General features: G+C 40.6%; 1 protein-coding gene across 1 annotated transcript in view; it reads right to left on the reverse strand.

Moving 5' to 3' along the window:
• Positions 1 to 24,940, reverse strand: part of LOC131219915 (probable LRR receptor-like serine/threonine-protein kinase At1g56130) — a 140,191-nt gene that overhangs the window by 94,328 nt on the left and 20,923 nt on the right. The window contains exons 2-4 of the mRNA XM_058214901.1: positions 13,862 to 14,033; positions 13,563 to 13,637; positions 12,138 to 12,209 (exon numbers count right to left, since the gene is read on the reverse strand). Of these exons, the coding sequence (XP_058070884.1) occupies positions 12,138 to 12,209; positions 13,563 to 13,637; positions 13,862 to 14,033 (319 nt within the window). The remainder of the gene's footprint in view (positions 1 to 12,137; positions 12,210 to 13,562; positions 13,638 to 13,861; positions 14,034 to 24,940) is intronic.

Consider the following 24,940-nt stretch of genomic DNA (forward strand, 5'->3'; position numbering starts at 1 on the left):
CAAAAGCCTCCAACTGGCTGGGTGAAGATCAACGTCAATGGCTCGTCTTGTGGCAATCCGAGGAGGGCTGGTGGCGGTGGAGTATGCAGAGGGGATAGGGGCAATTTTTGTTTCTCTTTCTATGCCAGTTATGGGTTTACCTCGAATACCCAGGCTGAGTTGCGAGCCATCCATGACGGCTTGGCCCTCTGTCTCCATCAGGGACTCAAGAACATCATGATTGAATCAGACTCCCTCCTAGTGGTGAACTTCCTTTTGGACTCCTCTAAAGCGGGGTGGAAGTAGAGGTATTGGATCGATAGAATTCGGGCCCTCTCTACCCTCTGTCAAGTAAGGTTTTGTCATGTTTTAAGAGAAGGCAATAGGCCGACAGATAGCTTGGCTAATTTGGGCAGCAGTAATCAAGGGTCTTCCCTGTTCCTTACCCTGCTTGACCTCCCCTAGGAGGTTAGAGGCCGCCTATTCCTCGATAGGGTGGGGCTTGGGGCTGTCAAAAGTCGGTTTTCTAGGTAGCTCGTCTTTAGCTGTTGGCTCGCCCTTTTTGTTGGACCCTACCCAAGGGAGTTGTACTTTTTGTTGTCTATGAATGGATAATTTTCTTTTTTAAAAAAAAAAAAAAAGAAGCTTCCATTGACCATTTCACGATGCTCTGAAGGGTGGATCTTTCTAGCTTAAGGCAGAGGAATGATGAGCCATTATTAACTTACATTATGGTGATGGGACATGACTGCCAAAATAAAGATGCCCATTAACAACGAGCAGATATTTATGATCATCCACTTGACAAACTTGATAATCTTGCGATACCTCATCTCATAGTTTTAGGCCAACTTTACCTAAATCATCTACATGGGGGGAACAAGTCGAAGCTAGAAGAAGGGCTATGATGATCTCCTTTTGGCCTCATTAGGTCATCCTGGTAAAACAAAAAGTGAAAGGAAGGCCTACTGAATACGAGAATAATAACAAAAATGTTCACATTCCCTTTCCAGTAGAAGTTGACAATCTTGTCACCTTTACCCAAGGCGCACCATTGACCCTTCAACAACGACAACAATAATAACAACCAAGATGGAACCCACGATACCCTAATAAAATAAGCAGGTGAGGATGGTTCGGAAGCCTAGGCAATTCACATCAATAACTCAATCTTATAACAATGTACCGGCAATTCTAGTCCATGGGCAAATGCTTGCCTCACTATTGCATGAGCCCCCTCCACACCCTCTGTCACTTACCTATAACAAAAATAAGTGTTGTGCCTATCATTAGATTAGGTATCACACAACAAATTGATGTTTCACCTTAAAGTATGTTGTCTAAGACCTAATCAACCAAAAGAAAATTTCAATCACAACCTCTGACACAACTGCAAACAACATACTCTAGAATTCTCTACCACAGCATCAAGCGGGTCCAAACATTACACCCCTATCGTCAATATTATTTAGGGAGAAGTTCCTCTAAACCCAGTCTAATTCATCCATGTCATTGATTCTCATTCAAAATTTAAGCCATTGGTCTTGTAAGGGGCACGATCCTACTTAATGCCCCTAGTACCATTGGTCCTCTAGGGGAAGGCCCCTAAGCTAGTCTACAACCTAGTTCTAGTCTCCAGTCAATTATGAATCAACCAACATTTATTCCTGCAAGAGAAGGCCCATAAGCTAGTATACTCTTTGATTCCCAGCTTTAATCGAGAATGGTCTAGTTAACCCATTGTCCTCTAAGGAAAGGCACCCAAGCCAACTCGCATGCCTCATACTTTGTTCAAGTTGAGATGTCACACTAGCCAGTTTGTCTGCTTTCAAGATCGGAGTCCAGCAATCTACTCATGTCCCCTAACACATGGTGAACCCTTTATAAGAAAAGCCATTTCCTTGGTCAGTATGTCACATTGCCCTGGAAAAGTCAAGGCCTAACTTCGATCATACGGCTATAGTTCGAGGAAGCTCTATCTGTCAAGGGGACTCGCTTTGTTGCCCTCAACCTTTAGTTCCCCAAGCGATGGGACCGATAAGCTATTTTGATGCCTCTGCTTCTATTCCTTCTGATCTTCAAACTCTAGTTTCTTAAAGTCCACTAGTTCTCCAGGGATGAGTGATTCCCCCATATGACAAAAAACGTAGCTCATAGCCATTATCTCGAATGTAGTCCAAATGTTTGCCCACTATAAACTACTTATCATTTAAGGGTAGACCATTCACATTTAGGCCCAATAACATGAACGTAAGAACCTTCGACAACTCCCAAAGATGAATTGAGAGAGAGAGAGATTAACATCGATATTTTAGATCAATCTAGACACTTCAACAATTAGTTTAGAGGCCTTGGACATCTCAACTTTATTCGATCTCCTTCTCAATTGACCCTGGCATCACAAAGTCAGAGCCATCCCTTTGACTCTTCACCAAAGAGTCAAGTGTACCTTTAGAGACAAAGTGGTCACTATTCTTGCTAATCATAAACTCATCTTTCATGTAGAATCATCAACCCTTAGGAGCTTGATATCCTGGTCATAGACATACATCACTAAGATAAGGACATTCCATACCACAATCTCGAGTTCAGGATTGTAATTTACATTATAGTCGCATGTCCCAGTAGTTAAAAATATGTTTTCCCTCCAGGAAAGTGCCAAATTTTCTATTATTAGCTCAAATATCAAGATTCAACCTATATCATTGAAGCTCGAAAAACAAGGCCAAGAGAGAACTAGGATGCAAGCCCCCTCTAGGTAAGAAACTAAAGCGTGCAAAGGTCCTAGAAGAGGATAGCATCATTAACTACGACGAGGATGATCCATTTTCCTACATGCTAATCAGATTCAGTAGTGCAAGGATTTTTCATCCTGATGGCAAGCCAAAATCCACCTTGGAGGACAAACTAAGTGAACTAACCTGTACAGAGATGTCCGATGAGGTCGATTACGAGGGGTGTGAATTGTCCTTCATTGACTAGACTACAAACGAGGTCCCACCAAAGCAGGATAAACCTGAGAAGTTGTAATACCTCACGGTCAGTTTGGAAGAAACCATGTTAGACACCAATTCAGAGCCTAATCCCCAATTTATCATGATGTTTCAGAACGACTGTGAGAATCAACCTACTACTTTCTCTAGCTTTGCAATGTAGTACAGGGTAGTAATTGGTTTGCAGTTCCCTTTGACGGAGTCGGTCGGAAAAGCTTTCACAGATGCTGGTCGTAAAGAGAAAAGTGTATGTAAATTTGACTCAACCCCTCGAGCTAAATCAAGGTAGCCCTTGGTCTATAGTGTTGTCTTGATCAGGGCCCATAAAAATTAAAAAAAAAAAAAAAAAAAAAAACCCTAAAATTTAAATATTAAAATAAAAAACATTAAAAAGTATAAAAATCCAAAAACATCAGAATTTTTATAAAACTCATGATATACAGAAAATATTTTAAAATCCTACGTAATAAGGCGCTAAATTTGTCTGTCGAATCACATGAGTTTAAAATCAAAACTCTACCTTTTCAATTTGGAGTTAAACTTCAAACTTATTAGTTTGGGATAGATCAAGCATGTGGGAAATGATGATCTAACTTCCAAACTAAAGGACATCCTCAAAAGGTTTGATTCGAAGGCCAACGTCATTCTTGACGAGTTTGAGATTGTAAACCTATGGGCATTCAACATCCCTAAGGAATTGTGTATTGGAAAACCCCCTATCCCTTGAGAATCAATAGTGAATGATTGTGTTCTTAAAACCATGATTGTAAAATTTTTCCTTTTCATACGAAGACAAGCCTTGACTCAATGAAATATATTTTTCTCTAAAGAAGTTGAATTGTCACTTGACAACCACACTTGGTATGCCGATATTAAGCAATATATGGATGATCGGATGTACCTCAAAGATTTAATGCCAATAAATTATTGCACCACTCAATGGTTGGAGCAATCATCACAGTTATTAAATTCAAATGGTCTTTCAACTAGGTCCTACTACGATATGTGGATGAGATGGAAGTAATGAAAATCATACCTGAGGTCTACAACAAAGTCTACCGTTCGCACATGTACGGACACATAATGGCGAAGAAAATCTTATGACTTAAGTATCATTGGATGACTATGGAGTCAGATTGTTGTCATCATGTTAGGAAGTGCTTAAAATGTCAAGAGCACGCAAAACGGATCCGTGAACTGGTTTCTGAGCTTTACAACTTGATAATATCTAAGCCACTCTCAATGTGGGATATCGAAATCTATGGCAAGGTGAGACCGAAAGCATCCAATTACTTCACAAAGTGGATGAAAACAATATCCCATACCACCATAGCACCATCATGTGTGATGAAGTTCTTGAAGAACAACATTAACCATTACGGAGTCATGCAAGCCATCATTACCGATAACGAGTCACCCTTTATCAACTGAAAAGTGAAAGAATTCCTCGAGCAATTTAAAATTAAGAGGCATCAGTCAAGCCCTTATCACTCCCAAATGAATGGTAAGGTCGAGGCCACTAACAAGATGCTCATCCGTATTCTCAAGAAGATATGAAGACCTTCTACGACTGATCAGAAATGCTTCACTATGCACTCTAAGCCTATTAAACATCTATGGTGTATGGCGACATGCGTCATGTGTACAAGCTCACATTCGGAGCGGAGGCAATTTTACTAATCGAAGTAGAGATTTGATCACTACTGATACAAATAAAAAGTGGAGTTGAATAAACCAAGTGGCTACACACTCGAAACGATCAATTATATCTCATCGACGTACGTAAAGTGCATGCAGGTGTTTTGTCACTTTCACTTTCAGAGCTACCAGAAGAGAATTGCAAGAGTATACAATAAGTGTGTATAGACAAGCAGCTTCAAAATAAGGGGCATGGTGATAAAAAGAATCCCACCCCTCACTTACTAGATCCTAAATCATGTTCAAGCTCATCTAAGATGGCCTGTTAGTTGCCCGACTGAGGAGATGCCTTCTGCCTCATTAAAATGAAGTGTGAAGATCTTCCTAAGTCAGTTAATGGCAATCACGTCAAAGTTTATCAGGGGTTGCAATCACTACCGTAGAGCAGCCAGAAGTCAACTACTAGAATGAGAAATTCTTGTCCAAAAAATGTGTAACCCAAGGAGAATATGAGAAAAGAAAATGGAAGCGCACAAAATAAAGGCATAAGAAAGAAGCAAAAAAAATAATAAAAAGATAATGGCCCCTGGGATGAGTGCCACCATCTCTTGCCAAAAACTCTTAAATGGGTCCAAGTCTAACCACTTCAAAGTCACATGCTATTATGAAGGTGCCAATCAGAATGAAGGAATTTCGTAATAAAATGCAGTTATTAAAAATGTGTCCAAATAAAAAAGGCAGGTTGAAAACCTTAAAAAATGGCAATTCAAATAAAAAGATTAGATACAAAGTGAATTTTGTGGAAACAAAAAAGACATCTCATAAAAATAAAAATAAAAATAAAAATAAAATTTAAAATTTAAAAAAAAAAAAAACAAACACTAAAACTGTGAAAACCAAAAAGCGTCCATTATTATCATTAAATTCTTAAAGTTGATTGCCCAACTTGGAGTGTATTAAAGTGTATCTTCAATACTACAATTAAGGATTCTCCAATCAATCAAGGACAACAATCAAGGATTCTCTAATCAATACAGTCATTGTTTCTATCTTTGGGTGATAGCCCTTTCATGTATAATCTTTTATATACTGAAAATAATAACAATCAGAAAACTCTCTCTCTCTCTCTCTCTCTCTCTCTCTCTCTCTCTCTCTCTCTCTCTCTTCCTTAGTTTTATCTTGGTATCAAAGCAAGGTTAGTATTTCTTTTCTTCTTTCCCAGGGTTGATAATCTACATTGAATCAATGCCTGGTGATATGATTTGATATAATTTTTTTCTTCGGTGCCAAGAACTAGTTGTTGTTTGTTTGTTTTTGGTGATTTTTTTTCAATGGAGGACGACAGATCGTCCGTTGGAAAAACTGTTGTTGTACCTCTATCTTCTACGCAGCCTCTCATAATTAAGAAAGAGAGTTCGACTCTCCAGATTACCACCGTCAAATTCGATGGAACCAATTACTTGACATGGGCAAGATCTACAAAGCTCTATATTTCTGGACGTGGGAAGATAACATAAATTACAGGGGCAGTTAAGGCACCAGATACATCAGACTTGGTAGCCGTTGAACGATGAGAATCACAGAATTCAATTGTTATGTCCTAGTTACTTCATTCTATGAAGCCGGAGATTGGGAATACATATATGTTTTTGCATACTGCAAAACAGATTTGGGATCTTGTGCAGCGGACATATTCTCCGAAGAAGAATACTTCCCGCATCTATCAGTTGGATGTGGAGACCTCCCAACTCAAGCAGGGGGAGAAGACCCTATCGGAGTATTATAATACTCTTCGACAAAGATGGGAAGAACTTTATCAATATCAGACCTTCGATTGGGAAAGCCCCAAAGATGGAGAGATTTTTTTCAAAGTTTATTGAAGAGAAGCACGTATATCAGTTCCTTGCAGGTTTGAACCCGGAATATGAGACTGCTCGTGTGCAGATTTTGAGCAAAGAAGATGATTTTCCACTTTTAGGGGATGTGTATGCTTATATTTATTCCGAGGAAAATAGGCGTTACTCTATAGGCCATGAAATGATCCAACCTCGAGATAAAGTGGCAATGGCTGTATACAGGGAGAGTTGGAGAGCATTGGTGACACCTACAGTATCATCGCCACATGTGTTTTCTTCTCGCCCAAGAAAGAATTAGAAGAACTCTTAGCGTTTTTGTGACCATTGCAAAAAATATGGACATACCAAACAGTTCTGTTATTTTCTTAATGGGTCTCCACAGAAAGGGCCTACCTTACCACAAGCGAATCAGAGTGCATCCTCACCATCCGCTCAGACTGACTCTACTACTGAGATTCCGGTTCAGAATCATGCCCCTCCTACTGCACCATCTGATCGTGTTACTATATCTCGAGAAGATCTAGATCGATTCCGGGTCCTAATGGCACAATTTGACGAAAAGACAGCGACCTCCACTTTTGCACAGTCAGGTACATTTGCTTCAGTGAACACTATCTTCATTATTCTTTCTCCATCCTGGATCATCGATTCAGGAGCATCTGATAATATGAGTGGTATGTCATCTCTTTTCCGTGCATATTCTCTTTGTTCCGGTAGATATAAAGTTTGGTTAGCGAATGGATCTCTTTCTTCTGTTGCAGGGAAAGGACTCATAAATGCTACCCCCTCTCTACCACTCTCTGATGTGTTGCATGTTCCTCAACTCACTACCAATATTTTATCTATCAGTAGCATTACACGGTCGTTGAATTATAGTGTTACATTTTTTCCATCTTATTGTCTTTTTCAAGATCTGGCAACAAAGAAAACGATTGGCAGTGGACGTGAAGCTAATGGTTTCCACATCCTCGATGATCTGCAAACTCCAAATGTGCTTCAACCATGTGCATTGCAGAGTCAGCTCGTAGTAGCAAATAAACATCAAATTATGTTATGGCATAACTAGCTAGGTCATATTTCCTTTTCATTTATGAAACATTTGCTTCTAGCTTTATTTTCTGGTCAATCAGTTTCTAACTTTCAGTGTGAAATTTGTCAATTGTCCAAACATTGTAGAACTACTTATCCCTTGAGTTCTAATAAAGTTAGTAGTTCCCCTTTTTCACGGGGACCCGATCATGTACCTTCTCTTTTGGGTTTTAGATACTTTGTGTTATTTATTGATGATTTTAGTCGCTGTACCTGGCTCTTTCTTATGAAACATAAAGATGAAGTTTATTACAGACTCAATTTGATACAAAGATCCGTGTGCTTCATTCTAATAATGGAACTGAATATGCAAATTCTGGAATCCAAAAGTTATGTGAAGATCATGGTATTGAGCATCAAACATCTTGTGTTAGAAATCCACAACAAAATGGTCGTTTAAAACGGAAGAATAGTCATATCCTTGATTTGGCTCGTTCTATCTCCATTACGATGAACGTTCCCAAATTTTTTTAGTCTGAAGCTGTCTTGACAGCTTGCTACATTATTAACCGAACACCTTCTAGTGTGCTGAATTTTCAAACTCCTTATTTTATTCTTCGTCCTCATGACACAGAATTTATTTTTCAACCCAAGATTTTTGGTTATGTTTGTTTTGTGCAAGATTTGGGTCAGGAATGTTCCAAACTTGACCCAAAATCTCTAAAATGTATATTTTTGGGTTACTCTAACACACAAAAAGGATATAAATGCTATCATCCACCCAGTCGACGGAAGTTTATTTCCAAAGATATTTCCTTTTTTGAAAATCATCCCTACTATTCAGGTCCAGTTTCTTTGCAGGGGGAGTGGTTTGTCACTTGTCGTGACAGTGATGTCCAACCATCACAGGTCCCTCTTCCAGTTGTCATCCCAGATCCGCCTGTATCCTCTCTAAAGTCTTTCATGTCACCTATGTCGGTTATACATCATGAACATACTACTGGTGACTTAGTTGTACATGCAGGACCACATAAGGACTTGTAGTTTTTGAAAGGAAGTCCTGCTTCACAACACTGCAACGTTTCTCCTGTATCAGATCAGTCCATGCCTTTCCTACTTGGTGAGTTAGAATCTTCTGATGTTCCTCCTCTTGCTTCAGACCTTCAAATTCGCATTGCTTTACGAAAGGGTAAAAGACAAATTTCTACTAAATATCCTTTATCTGATTATGTCACATATCAAGCTATGTCACCATCTTATCATGCATTCTTAGCTTCTGTCTCTTCTGTCACGATTTCCTCTACTGTCCGTGAAGCAATGTCTGATCCTAAGTGGAAGGCTGCAATGGAGGAAGAAATGAGAGATTTGGCTCACAATGATACTTGGGAACTCGTGTCATTACCCAGAGGGAAGAAGGCAGTTGGGTGCCGTTGGGTGTTTACAGTTAAGCATAATTCAGATGGTACCGTGGATTGGTACAAAGCACAGCTGGTTGCAAAGGGGTACACACAAACCTATGGGATTGATTATTATGAGACATTTGCTCCTGTTGTAAAGATGAATTCCATTCGTGTCTTACTGTCCTTAGCTGCAAATAGTGATTGGGAACTTCATCAATTGGAAGTTAAAAATGCATTCCTTCACGGGGATCTTCAAGAAGAGGGGTATATGACTCCTCCACCCGGTATCTCGTTTCCTGACCATGAAGGGAAAGTCTGTTTCTTAAAGAAATCCCTATATGGACTTTACCAATCTCCTCGGGCTTGGTTTGACCGATTCAGTGGGGTGGTTATTGGTTTTGGATATCGACAAAGTGTGGCAGATTATACTCTTTTTATTAGACGCATTGGTGATAGTTTTATTGCTCTTATTGTTTATGTCGATGATATAGTTATCACCGGAAATGATCCAATCTTCATTCAGGAGTTAAAGTCTCATCTTCGATATCGCTTCGAGATTTAGGACCTTGACCCTCTGAAGTATTTTCTTGGCATTGAAGTTGCAAGATCAAAGTTAGGTATTTTTATCTCATAACGTAAATATGTCTTGGATCTTTTACAAGAGTGTGGCAAATTAGGATGTCGTCCAGCTGATACACCTATTGAACAAAACCATAAGTTGGGTTATGTGGAAGGAGAGCTCCTTGTAGATGTCTCACAGTATCAACATCTAGTTGGGAAGCTAATTTATCTCTCCCTTACTAGACCTGATATTAATTATGTTGTAGGAGTTGTCAGCTATTTTTTGCATGCTCCTCGCTCAATTCATCTTGAGACAGCCTTTCGTATTCTTCGGTATTTGAAGGGTTGTCCTGGAAAGGGTCTAATCTTTCGTAAACATGGTCACAATTGGATTGAATGTTGGACGGATGCTGACTGGGCCGGATCAGTTACCGATAGGCGTTCTACATTTGAATATTACACTATGTTAGGTGGTAATCTTATTTCTTGGAGAAGCAAAAAGCAGAGTGTGGTTGCTCGCTCTAGTGCAGAGGTCGAGTTCCGTGCCATGACACATGGTATTTGCGAGATGATCTGGCGAGAGAAACTGTTGCAGGAATTAGGAGTTGATGTTCCAACTTTAACAACTCTGTACTGTGATAATAAAGTGGCAATTAGCATTGCTCATAATCCAGTACACCATGACCACATAAAACATATTGAAGTTGATTGTCATTTTATTCGTAAGAAGCTACTTTCTAGGCAGATTTGTATGGTGTTTGTTCCTACGACCGAGCAACATACAGATATTCTCACCAAAGCAGTTGGCACCATTCAGTTTCAGTTTGTGCTATTCAAGCTCGATATGCTCGATATCTTCCAACCGGATTGAGGGGGAGTGTTAAAGTGTATCTTCAATACTACAATTAAGGATTCTCCAATCAATCAAGGACTACAATCAATGATTCTCCAATCAATACAGCCATTGTTTCTATCTTTGGGTGATACCCCTTTTATATGTAATCTTTTATATACGTGTATACATAGGGATGAAAATAATAACAATCAGAAAACTTTCTCCCAACTTTCTTCCTCTCTCTCTCTCTCTCTCTCTCTCTCTCTCTCTCTCTCTCTCTTCCTTAGTTTTATCTGAGCGGACTAATTCCAAATCAGTCCAAATCATGCCTTGATTTCCACTAGGGTTGTTCACGAAAAGCTCGCTGACTCAGCTCGAGTCAGCTCGGATTGACTCGGCTTGAATGGCCGATTCGAGCCGAGCCAAGCTAATTATTTGAAGCTCGAGTTGAGTTCAAGCCAAGTTCGACCAGGGGGCATTTCAACTCGACTCGACTCGAAGCTCGAACTCGACCTCGACTCGGCTCGATTAATAAATATATTAAATATTATATATATATATATATATATATGAGTCATGCTCCCATGCGCACCTACGCACATGCGCACCTTTGCACACGTGTCATGGGTGCCTAATCTGAATGGTCCATGTGATGCGGAATCCCATGAAACTCCATGTGACAAATTTTCACCCTGATCTAAAATTCTGGTGGGCCATAGCAAAGAGAAATGCAAATCAAGGGAGGAAACTGTTTTCATTTTTCATGGTCCATCAAAGTTTTAGATCAAAGTAAAACTTGGTCCTGGGGGGTTTCACAAGGTGTTGGTTCACATGAACGGTTCAGATTTTGGATCCACATCACGTATGATGGGTTCTCCAAAAAGTTCGTATGTAGTACGTACGAACTGGTTCGCAGGTGAGCGTTTCCGTATATATATATATATAAGTTTTAAGTTTAAACTTAAAAATCAAAAAATAAAAAACAAACCCTATAGTCTCTACCCGACCGCATGCATCCCCTTCCCTTTCCCTTTCTTCTCTTTCTCTGCTAGCCGCATGCCCGTCCCGACCACCACCACTAGTTTTCATTTCAGCTCCACAGTAGTATGATTTCAATCTCTTGAGATCTACTTCTTAGGCGAGAAACCCAAGAAATTCGAGATGGGTTCTTCTCATATTTGTTAGAGCTTCAAGGAAATCCAATGATTTGATTTGCTAGAGCTCTTTACTTGGATTTCTGATCTGTGTTCTGCTCTGATTCTTTTCTAGTACTTGGATTTCTGCTGGTGGAAGAAGATTAAGAACAGATCGATTCTTATAGGTTTCCTCATCTGATTCGAAGCTTTGTTTGGTTTTTTCATCGGGTTTTTCTTTGATTCTCTTAAGATTTTTGAATTTTTCATCAATGGAGGAGGATCAAGAATAGAATCCATTGCTTTCTTACCCAACAAGCTCGAGCTCGACTCAAGGTAAACTCGACTCGACTCGAACCACTAGCACAACTCGAACTCGACTCGATAGCTTTGGCGAACAAGCTTAAGCTTCAATGTTGAGCTCGAGGCCAAGCTCGAGCTCGAGCTCGAACTCGAGTACATGATGGACAAGCCAAGCCAAGCTTGGCCCACCTCGACTCGACTCGGCTTGATGCCCACCTCTAATTTCCACGTTGAATGAGTTTTTATTTATTTATTTTTAATTTTGTTTAATCGTCACATATTGCTAAATAGTCTTCCAAATCCCAAATATAACATGACCTTCATCATCTCTGCCAACAACTACAACATCATCATGGTCGTCATCAACATCACCTTGTTTCTTATATGTCAGAAGCTTTTAGATAACTTACAAGTCCTGCAAGGCCCTTAAGTTGCCGATAGATGAAGGCAAGGGACCTGTTAAATAGTTTCCACGCAAATTCCTGCAAATATAAGGCAAACTTTGTAATTTGGGGCAGCAGTAATTAAGCTGCAAGCATTGAAGCAGCAGGCATAAAAGGACCAAGGATGGGCCATGATCAAGTGATCCAATTTTCCATCAGTACCCCACCATGGATGGGCTATGATCCCAAAATCACATCGACCAGACCATCCAAGCTTTGAAAAATAAAGGAATTTAACTTTTTAAACCATATGTTTAAAGTCCTCCGATCCAACAGTAATAGAATATATATTGTTAGAGGTTTGCTAAGCCGCACACAATTACAAGGGAGTACATGCACATGTAAAGATGTACCAGCATTGCATGTGGACATGTGATCCAAGCCGTTTAAAAAAACTTGCTGAAGCTTTTTCAGCCATCCATTTCTTTTTGAAAATTCTGGGCCACCTAAAGAGCTTACCAGCCCGAATTTTCTGCCAAAATGTAAATATAATTGCACTAAACCGATGGACGAACAGCTTGGATCTCACGTCTCGTGTGCTATGTTGGCAAAAAGATGGTTGCGTATGGATGAAATGTCTTAAACACCTGTGTGGGACACCAAAGGAGCTTCACTTGAAATAAAAGGACTAACCTGGAGAGAGAGAGAGAGAGAGAGAGAGAGAGAGAGAGAGAGAGAGAGAGAGAGAGATATGGTTGATCTCAGACCCATGTCCCAAATTGGCACCTATCAGATAGCATATGGATGAGATGCCTTGTGGACGTGCGTGGGCTTAGCAAAGGTCACTTATTAGATATCTTATAGCGCATGCACAGTTCATTTAGTTTTTTGGGCCTGAAAGTAGGCCCTAGCATGCACACGCAAATATTGATCAAAGCCCATCTGCCCACTCAAAGCTGGGCTTGAACATCAGATGGGCCACTGGTCGAGCCCCCTTTTTTTTTGGTCCTTTTTCTTGTTTTGATTTTTTTTTTTTTTTTTTTTGTAATAGTTAAGATGGACCACAACGTTGAAGGTTACTCTGGTCCCGAAAAGGGTGTTTTGTCGAAGTGGAGTTTATTCGATATCCTCACTTCATAATATGACGTTTAATACACAGGCACTTAGAAATGGTAGTGACATATCAACTCAAACTAACCCGACCAAAAATCAGATTGGTTGAACAATCCTAACATCTTATTTATGGACACTTGTTTATTGAAATAAGACCATTGGATATTTTCATTTTTGACCATCCAATAAATGTCCACCAATCTAATACTCAGATAAAAAATAAAATAAACATAACTTTATTGAATTTCCAAGTGCCCATGCATCATCCATCAAACTCTGCCAGCGTTTCAAAATTGTTCTCTTTGTGGAAATCACAAATTAGAGTAGAGAAACCCATACAGGACTGTGAGATGAGTCAGTTTCCCAATGGCTCCCGGAATAATGTGACCTGTTGAAATCTGACTATCGACTTTCCTGAAGGACAAAACAAATAGAAATAAGTGAATTTATACAAGGGCATATCCTAACATTCGCATGCAGGCTTAGGAGTCAATCTCCGATCTTTATATGAGCTAGAAACAAAAAGGCAGGCCCGGTATGGGCCCACCTTTGATTTAGAACTAATCCAGTGGGCCCCACCTGTAGAGTGAGTGTGTTACATGTATATCATTGAATAGTATGCGTGATCGAACACATACAGTTTCGTTATGCGACAGATGGATCCATTGTTGAAAGTGCATTGGCATTCAATCCCAAGGTTCAATTCGCCCATTCCCGTGAGAGCAGACCCGCTACACAGTTCCCCACTTATATTCCAATCAGATGATGCGGAAATGTTCCATTGCTGAAAGATGGAATTTAGAATAGCCACTGCATCATTCAAAGCAAACATCTTAAGAGTCAGTAGTTAGGATTGTTAACACGCGTGTTCGGTCATGATACAATCATACACGTATGCACCATTGATCATCGGTAGAAAGATTTCCGAATGATTTTGATAGAGTGCCTTTAATGTTGTGCAAGAAAGCCGTGTTTTGGTCCAACTGAATTTCAAATCGGTCCGACCGACAATTCAGGTTTTGACCTGTCGCTCACTGTGATGTTTTGGCCATATTCGATTGGACCAAAAGTTTGTACTATGGTTCAATTTTGTTTGACCAATAGTCTCACGATTTGTCTAGACTTAATGCATAAGTACGAGATTAGTTTCTAATTGGGTATGGAATGTATAAAATACCTTGTAATCTCTCAATTAGGGTTAGAGAGAAAAACATCTAAGTTTTGAAGGGGATCTAGTGTTTTCCATATGTAAGTTGTTACATTTCTTGTAACTTTTTTTTATATAATGAATTAATCGTTGCTTTGTGCCATAGTTTTTTCCTACGAGGGTTTTTCATGTAAAAATTTATGTATTCTTTATGTTTGTTTGTTTGTTTGTTTGTTTGTTTTTTTCATTCTGTATTGTGTGTTTGATTTGTTCTGAGGTTGCTTTTGTGCCTATTAAGGGGTTTCAGCACCCGATAAGTGGTACCAGATAATACATATGTTAGGTTATCATATTGAAACTAAAAACATGGCATCGAGGGAATTGAATGTGAAGTTCAAGATAAAAAAGTTGAGAGGTAAAAATAACTTTGAACTATACAGGTTAAAGATGAAAGCCTTTCTGATTTAGCAAGGGTTGCAACATGCACTCAGGAAAACAAGACTTCCGGAATCTATGAAGAAGATTGAGATGAACTTGATCAGAGAATAATTAGTACATTTCAATTGTGTTTGGCCGATGAAGTCTTATACAATGTCATTGATGAGACTACTACCGCAGGATTATGAGCAAACTTGGAGATTATCTATATGACAAAATTGCTCTCCAATCGTCTATATCTGAAGAAACAAATTTATACTATGAGGGTTGTGAAAAGGTTGGATCTCTATGAGCACATTAACATCTTCAACAAATTGTTTTGCAAACTAACAAACGTATAGGTAATGATCGATGAAGACGACAAAGCTTTAATTTTGTCGACATCTCTCCTGAAGTCCTGCGAGCATTTGTTGGATACTTATGCTATGGTATGGATACCTTGGACGTCGATATTGTTATCTCGTCCCTTCATTCGAAGCAGTTGAGAATGAAAAAACAGAGGTGAATGTACTTCTACGGATGTATTTTTTGCTCAGGGAAGATTGTCTAAGGGAGAGGATGGGAAGTCGCGATCGAGGTCCAACTCGAAGGGCAAAGGAAAGTTGAAGTGTTGGAACTGTGTTAGGATGAGATATATGAAGAACTGTCAAAATTTCAAAATTCAGAATGAGGAGAAATCAGATGATTCACCGAAGGAAGCCAATTTAGCGAAATCTATTGAAGGGACAAGTGGTTATGATGTGTTGTCAATGTCTAAGCTGGGTCGCTTATACAATAAGTGAATTTTGTATACGAGGGCATCACACCATATGTGTCCTCATTAGAGTTGGTTTACCACATATATCGATTATGATGGTGGCATGATTCTTATAACAATGATCATGCCTGTAAGATTATAGGAATTGGTTTAATTCGGATCAAGATATTTGATTGGGTGGAACATAGTTTGACCGATGTGAGGCATGTTTTACATTTGAAGAAAAATTTGATCTCTCTAAGAGCTAAAGATACACTCGTGTGCAAGTTCATCAGTTATGAAGGAGTTCTGAATGTTTTAAAAGGGACACTCACTGTTATAAAGGCATAAATGAGCGGATATCTTACAGGTTAATCGGGAATACTATATCAGGTGAAGTTGCAATATCTGTAATGAAATACGCGTCAGCCTTTTTGTGGCATGCGTTCCTAAGACACATGAGCAAGCGTGGTATGAAGGTACTTCTTAATCGTTAGTTAATTTTTTATTTTAAAAGTTTTAATTAGATATATGTGAGCATTGCATATATAGGAAATAATCAAGGTTATCATTTAAAACTAAAAAACATGTTAGTAAAGGTCAGCTGAATTACGTACACTCGAATGTGTGGGGGCAATCGTCCATTGTTTCTAGGGGAGGGTTGTCATTTTTTATCATATCCATTGATGATTTCTCTAAAAAGGTATGCGTTTATTTCATGAAACATAAATTTGATGTTTTCACCACTCTCATGATGTGGAAAGCGATGGTAGAAAAACAAATAGGGTGGAAGTAGAAAATTCTAGATGTGGAAAGCGATGGTAGAAAAACAAATAGGGTGGAAGTAGAAAATTCTAAGGACAGACAACAGCGGAGAATTTACTTCAAAGGAGTTTAATCAAAATTGTATGATTGAGTAGATAGTGAGACACACACCAAAGCAGGATGGTATGGTTGAACGTACGAATCAAACTCTTTTGCAAAGAGCCAGAAATATGTTGAGTAATGTTGGATTCAACAAGGAGTTATGGGCGTAGATCGTCAATACAACTTCCTATTAAGGACAAGCCGATAATGATAAAGAATAGCAAGACAGAAGAACATAATGTGCAAGACAGAAGAACATAATGTGCAAAAAGAAATTGTTTTTCATTCCTATTTAACCAGCCCTTATATGATTTTCTCTCTTATATAATGATAAAAACATTTCTTTAACAAAAGAAAAGAGAAATGAGGTAGAAACAAAAATTGATCTTTGGCCAACTATCCTTCGGGAGGAGTATTTTTCATTTTTTTTTTTTTTTTAAGAAAAAAGTAGCCAAGCCCCAAAGCTTGGGCCGCCGCACATAAAAATCATAATCTTCCCAAATTCTTCCAATTTAGTGAGCGGAAGGAAGAGTAGCAAATATCATGGTAAAAGGCTGGAAGGAAGTGGAGAGAAGAAGAAAATAGTTAGACTCGAGTGCATGATCTACAACTTTGAGGGTATCCCTTTATAGAAAGTCATGATCATGAAAGCCCTCATTGAGCAATTATGACAAACAATTTCTAACATAAAATATTGCGCATGCTGTCAAGCAGGAACCTTATGCCACCATGTGTCGATCGTCGAACGACCACCAGAGCCGAAGTCATAAAATGTCTCTTCACATTATCTAAATGTAAAGTAATATGAAGGCATTATTTACACTTGACCGGGCACAATCAATGTTGCCTAATAAGATGCCGCTATGTGTTGGCCCTCACATATGAACGACAAGAGGCAAATCGTATACGTGCTTCGATAAATCTTTGATACATATCCTTTGGTGATAGATTCGTACGTACATCTGCAGTGGAGAAAATAGGGACACTACAAGAAATACACGTGACCATCACATGAGTGACATGTGTGACTTGTAGTGTATGCAAGAAGATAAATTAAAGCATTGCTTATGTCAGATATCTTGCAATTCGGGATATGCAAAATAAGGCCATCTCACACAATCAGGCCAAAAATGAAAATTTTTCAAAGCGATCAATGCTTTCTCGAAGACTATGGAAGATTAGAAGAAGAATCCATCCAGAATTAATTAAAAATCATATTATCATGACAAAAAATAAAATAAAATTGAATCCTTCTGGGACACGACCAATTTATATTCAAGGACCAACAAGGAAACGTCAACTCAACCATCATCCTTCCAAATCTATAAATGCAGCATTCGATGAAGAGCTTTAGGCCATCATCACACATAATCAATCAATCTCTATAATGTAACGCTAGCCTATCCAACTTTTTAACTTAGATATTTCACTTTTGTCCAGCCATACTACAACAAGTCCAAAATCCTTAGTTTAGATTAAATATGCTATTGTCCAGTGGCATATCTGAATTACTCCTTAGGAGTAGATTAAATATCCATGGCCCACCTTCGTTGGATCCAACCGATCATCGAGTTCTTACTTGGTAGATCAAACTAGTCATGTCCTGCACACTACGTACCTCAATTGTTCTATCTACACAAGCAACCGTATGTAGTTATTTTTATTTCTCTACTCAATTTAGTTTTCTTTCTCTGATTGTACCATTCTTACTTATAAATTATGAAAATTATCCATCCATTATTAATTAATTCATTAAGAAACCTAAAACTTTATCACCATTGGAAAAAAAAAAGTCCTTATTGTAGGGTTTTTAAAAAATCATTTTTGAAAGACTAACCTTCCCACTCTAAATCGCCTGATTGTTGTAACATTGGTGGCTGGACAGTTAGATCAACTTTCATTGTTGTAATCCTAATCCGGCTAGTTTGTGGCCTGAGGTTATGAGAGCTCAATCAATTTGAGTAAAAAACAATTCTGGCGTGCCCAACACTGATCCTAATCGCATACATTTGATCGATTTCTGATCGTTCGTAACATGTGTGGCCACATGTCTAGATTGAATATAAATAGTAGGACCCACCTTTGATGTCCACCATCCATCATGTGGGTCCTAGCTTTTCTTTGGACCGTCCATCATGTGGGCCAAACTTCAATATGATCTATTCATCATGTGGGCCCAACTTTGATGTCAACCTTCCATCATGTGGTCTCACTTTCAAATCCACCATCCATCATGTGGGTACCACATTTGATGTGGACCATTCATCATGTGGGGCCCACATTTGATGTGACTATGCATTGTGGTCCCACCTTGAGGTGGACCATTTACATATGGGCCCTACCTTCAACATGGGCCATTCATCATGTGGGCCCAATCTCTACTTAGAGATTGTAAAGAGAAAAAAGAGATCAAGATGTGAATTAATTGTAAGTTTACCAACAAACTTGTCCAAAACTGAGTCAAAAATGTTACCTACATCTGCTCTTTAAAAAAATAAAAATAAATAAATAAATAAATAAATAAATAAATAAAAATTGATGTTTCTAAAAGTTTACGAAGAAACTTCCTGTTTTTTTTTTTTCCTAAAAATGTTTTAAAAAATAAAATTAAAACGATACCAAACAGTCTATTTTTTTAATTAAGATCTTAGTTATTAAAATAAATAAATAAATAAATAAGCCCCTATTATTAGGAAACGGTGGTCGGTGCTCTATGGGCCCCTCCATGATGTGTGTGTTTCATCCATTCCGTTCTTCCATCTTTAAAGATCATTTTAGGGCTTGATCCCAAAAATGAGAGGGATATAATTCTCAGGTGGACCACACCACAGGAAAACAATAGTGATTGGATATCCACCATCAAAATCCTCCTAAGGCCCACTGTACTGTTTATTTGACATCCAATCTGTTGATTAGGTCATACAAAACTAGATGAAGGGAAAAAACAAAGATCAGCTTGATCCAAAACTTTTATGGCCCCCAAAAAGTTTTTAATGGTCAACGTTCATTCAACATTGTTTCCTGTAATGTGGTCCGGTTGAGATTGGGATATACCTCATTTTTTGTCTAATACCATAAAATGATCTTAAAAAATAGATGGACGGCATGGATGAAACACATACATCATGGTGGGGCCCACAGAGCACCGAAGCAAGGGGAGTAGCCAATCTGTTTCCTTATTATATTAAGGATGCCATGTGAGCTTCGCATAGCGCACACGCTTGTGCCAAAAAGGTTGCGGATTAGGAGAGACGCGGGATCCACCGAGGTGGGTGGGACCCCTGACTGTGGGGCCCACTGTAGTGTATGTGACTACATCCACGCCGCCCATCCGTATTGAAAGGTCATTTTAGGGCATGATCCGGAAAATGAAGCAGATTCAAATCTCATGTGTACCATAATACAGGAAGCAGTGGTAATAGACCGTTGAAAACTTATCGTGGGCCACAAGTTTTGGATCAAGCTGCTATTTGTGTGGTCTCTTCATCCCGATCTTTGTGACCTTATCAATAAGTTAGATGGAAAATCAACATTCTGGTGGCCCCCATGAAGTTTTTAATGGTGAGGATTTAATCACAACCATTTTCCATCCTTTGTCCAAATAAGATTTGGATCTGCTTCATTTTTGGTTCATGCCATCGAATGAGCTTTCAAAACGGTTGGAGAGTGTGGATTTAAGGCACATACATCACCGTGAGATGCACACTTATGGGTCCTGTTGGGGAAAAATATGACAAGGTCGATAAGTCAGCTTATGGAATGGACCAACTCTACTGGCATGGCCCGGGCTCACTAGGCGCCGAGCCTGACCGAGGCCCACATGCTCAGAAATTCTAAAGGAGAGACATGGCTCGGCTCCCAAGGTGTTGAACCTGACTGAAGCCTACATGTCCTGAGCCAAGGCGAAGCCTCTAAGGAGGCCGATGCACTTTCGGGACCCTCAAAAGGCCTCCTAGAAGCTGCCTAATGCCGACCCGGCTCATAGGTCTGCAAAAAAACATAGACCAACAGGGTCTCATGCCCAAGGCCCTCATGCCCAACCTCAGCCCAACCTACCTCCTAGGTCGGCCATAGGTCGGTCCCTAATCAGTGGTAATTCGATTACGAATCAACCATACCCTAGCTAGTAATCAATCAAAGGCTCGGCCTTCTATAGCTGACCATATCTTACTCAGCGAGTGAGTCGGCCAGCATAAGCCATCCAAACACCTAAATATACCGGGATTGGCCAACAGATCACCGAGCTCCATCCAAACATTCGTAGCATTTAGAGCCCAGCCAAGGAGTTGGTTCGATATCAAAGATCTTCCAAGAATCTTGGAAGATAACTCCTGATCCCGGAAATCCAGGAGACCGAAGATCTCAGGATCATCTAAGAATAGCAATCAAATCTCCTACGAACTAAAAAGGAGATCCCAGAACCGTAGGATCTCATCTCACCTATAAATAGGGGACGTCTAAAGGTGAAAGGTACAGATTCATACACACACGCAAATCCCTCACTCCAAAACCATTATCAATTCATTAAGACCCAGAATCCACGCCTGACTTAGGCATCAGAGGGACCCTTGTACAAGCCAGGGTCTCCTTTGTCCTCTTCCTGTGTAGGTACCAAGTAGCAGCAAAGGAGTGAGTTGGAAACTGCATCAACAGTTTGGTACCGTTTATGGGAATGACATTGTTAGTCGTTTTCGCTCTACCAGAAACACTGCAGTACTTGCCATGGCGAGAGGGGAAAAGAAAGCCCAGACTCCTCCAAAGGTGACTCCAATCGCAACCCTGCTTGTGGCCAGTCATGACCTACGACCCGCAGACTAGCCAGTGCGACAAGAGACTTGTCAAGGCTCTCCAACCCACCAGGCAACCTTTAGTTCGATTAGGAGTACTCAGCGGAACCGGGGAAATGGCCGGCGTGATGCTTGGGAAAGAGATATCAGGGCTGACTTGGATTACGTGCAGCAAATGTTGGAGCAAATGCAGCCTAGCAAGTGCCGAAGCCCAACCAAAGGGAAGGACGGTCAAGCGACATCCGCCAGTTCACCAACCCACAGCCTCCTACTCCGCAAGCAGCTCCTCAACTGAGTCAACGTCAAGATCCAGCTGAGCCGGCTCTGACCCACATTTTGGGAATCATCCCTTTGCCCGCTTTCGATCTTCGACATGAAATAGATCGGAGGAGGCATAACCGACCTCCGATTGAAGGAACTGTGGATAACAAAGAGCCGTGGAAGATAAAAATTCAAAACCTACAGAAACAGATTGCAGATATGAAGCAGAATCAGTCAACCAACTCTTCTAGAAGGAAGGAGATAAAATCCCCATTCACAACCAATATAATGCGAGCCCGACTACCAAACAGGTTCCGCCTACCACAGATCGTGCTCTACATCGGGAAGGCCGACCCAACTGAGCATATAGAGTCCTTCCGGACTTACATGGAGTTGCACGATGCTTCGGATGCGGTAATGTGCCGAGTTTTTTCACTTACGATGTCCGACGCTGCCCGGCTGTGTAAGGCCCATGTCCTAGACCGTACTATTCCGTCGACTCTGGTGATCCTTCCCGTCGAATTTCGGCAACCTGTGACATATGATCGGCGTTTGCGCATGACCCTAAGTCGTATCCTGTAGATTTGAGTCGGCTTAATCCGAGACTTGTACCACTGCGACCGCACCGTCGTCGCAGTTCCAACGCCGCATCTTGCATACCGATCTGATACCCTGGCCAGGAAGATGTGAGCCGGCATTTATTTCAAGAAAACACCGCGCATTTGCAATCCCAAGAAAATCTCTACAACATATCCCATCAATAAATCACTCCATCAATCAATCACATCACATCATGTCAAGTATAAGAGCAACCCATGCTTCCTTTCTCCACAAGTCAACCAATCTCTCACCTCACCCATCACTTACTTCCCATCACTCCAACACCCCATCACACATCACCTCTCTTACAACCACCCTCTCTCTCTCTCTCTCTCTTTCTTTTTACACTTTCCAAGTAACAAAGAAGTGTGGACGTCCAAGCACTTCCAAAGGGAGAGAAAAGTGAGTGTTGTGTGTGGCCCACTTCCCATCTCTAGATCTATCATCCTAGCCCTTCATCTCTCATCACCTTCCATCAAAGTGAGACACAAGGAGGTCGGCTTTCCAACGGACCGAGAAGATCAAACGGTAGGTGCTTATTAGGATAGATTTTTCATATTTTGATGATGGGCCAAGTGAGGCCTGCCGATTGATGGTATGGATCTCACTTTGGACCCTTGATGTGGCCGATGGACCACCTTGATCCTCATGATCATTCCATGATGGGGCCATTCTCCATGGACCCCATCATGATGTTTATTTTCCTTGTATGGATAGGGTCATGTAGACCTTACATTTGGTGGAGAAAGGATCTCCACCATTGATTTTAGGTTTGATGGGCCCACGTGTAATGGGACCCACTTGATGTACGATTGCTTGCAAGGGAGGGCTCATAGTGGCGGAGCCCTCCATCACATGTGTCCCGTCTCTCTCTTTCTCTCTCTCTCTTTTTCTTTTTATCTGATGATATGTCCATGTGGCCCACCCGAATGGACCCCACCATAAAGCATGTATTTGATCCAAGTGACTTATAGGTGGGGCCCACTTGTATTTATGTTGTTCCACACCACCCAGCTATGTGGTGGCCCACCTAAGTAGGGCCCACCTTAAAAGAATTTGCCTTGCCCAGAACCGTCCAGCGTCTAGACGTGAACTGGGAAAACACAAATGTTAGCTTGATTCTTAAGCCCATGGGTGAGCCACTGGTATAGGCCCCACATGGATGTATGGATTCAATCCACGTCGTCCATCTTATTTACCAACTCATTTTAGGTGTTGAGCCGAAAAAAATGAAACTGATCCAACTTTCTGGTGGACCATACCTTTGAAAACAGTGATTTTCACCGTTTAAATTCTCCTTAATTCTTTTACACGTCGAAAGATGCCCAATATTGGACTTGATGGATGGGTTATGGACTTTAGAATCCATTGGCTAGGGTGGATTCACTTGATGCGGGCCCCACATGTGAAAAACCACGAAAAAACGTGATTTCAAAATAAAATATATATATATATATGAGGGTGCAGCAACAGCTGCTGCTGTGCAGCAGGACGCTGCTGGCATCAGCGTGAAACGAGCAGGGACCCACGGCCCCAGCCATGGGCCACACCATGATGTTCGCCCCTCCAAAATCCAACCACATCCAAGACACAAGTGGCCAACATCATAGGAAACAGTGGTGATTTAACGGCTACCATTGAACCCATTCAGGGTTTCACAGAAGTTTTGGATTCAATATGATATTTGTTTTACTCTTCATCTAGGTCTACGTGACCTTATCATCAGGTTGGATGGAAAACAAACGTTACAGTGGGCCCCACGTGGGACCCACAATGATATATGTGTTTTATTCCCACCTTCTAGGCGGACGGTGGAGCCCACAGTAATGTATGTGTTTAATGCACACCGTCCACTATTGTGGACAGTGGAGCCCACCTAGATGTATGTGTTTAATCTATGCCGTCCAGCCATTTTAGCTGGCTGCTGGACGGCAGGGGTACCCCCACCATGAGGTATATGTTTCATCCATGCAGTCCATCTATATGGGACCCACCCCACATGTGGGGGTGTGTGTGCGTGTGTAACCCATAGGTGGTGAAATTCCACCAGCGTGAGCGTGTGGGGGCTGTACCTCGTGTGTGTGCATGTTTATATATATATATATATATATATATATATATATATATATATATATATATATATATATTATTGTATATATATCTGAGGGTGGGCCTTTGTAGGACCTACCATGATGCAAGTGTTGCATCCAATCCGTCCACCCATTTTAAAAGCTCATTTTATGATATGAGCTAAAGAATGAGTCAGGTCCATAGTTCATGTGGACTCCCACCATGATGCATGGGTTGCATCTAAACCATCCACCATTTGGCAAGCTTGTATTACAGGCTTGAGACTAAAAATTAGACAGATCTATGGTTCAAGTGGACCCCACCTTAGTATATGTATGGGGCCCATCTTGATTTATTTGTGGCCGCCCATTGAGGCCCACTTTAGTATATGTATGGGGCCCATCTTGATTTATTTGTGGTCGCCCATTAGGGCCCCCCTTGGTATATGTATGAGGCCCATTTTGATTTATTTGTGGCCGTCTGTTGAGGCCCACCTTGGTGTATATATAAGGCCCAAGTGATTAGGCTCATCTTGTCATATTTATAGCCGTTGTTGAGGCCCACCTTGATGTACTTTGTGGCCCATCCGTTAGGCCCACTTTGATGTATTTCGTGGCCTAATCAAGAGGCCCACTTTGATATACATGTGACTCATCAGGATGTATCTTTGACCCATGAGCAGGGCCCACCTTTGTGTGTTTTGAGGCCCAGGTGCAGGGCCCACCTATTATGTATTTGAGGCCCGTGTATTGAGGCCCATTGTGATGTATTTGGGGCCCATGGGTCGAGGCCCATTGTGATGTATTAGGGC

The sequence above is a fragment of the Magnolia sinica genome, chromosome 12, assembly GCF_029962835.1.
Source record: "Magnolia sinica isolate HGM2019 chromosome 12, MsV1, whole genome shotgun sequence".
Lineage (NCBI taxonomy): Eukaryota > Viridiplantae > Streptophyta > Magnoliopsida > Magnoliales > Magnoliaceae > Magnolia > Magnolia sinica.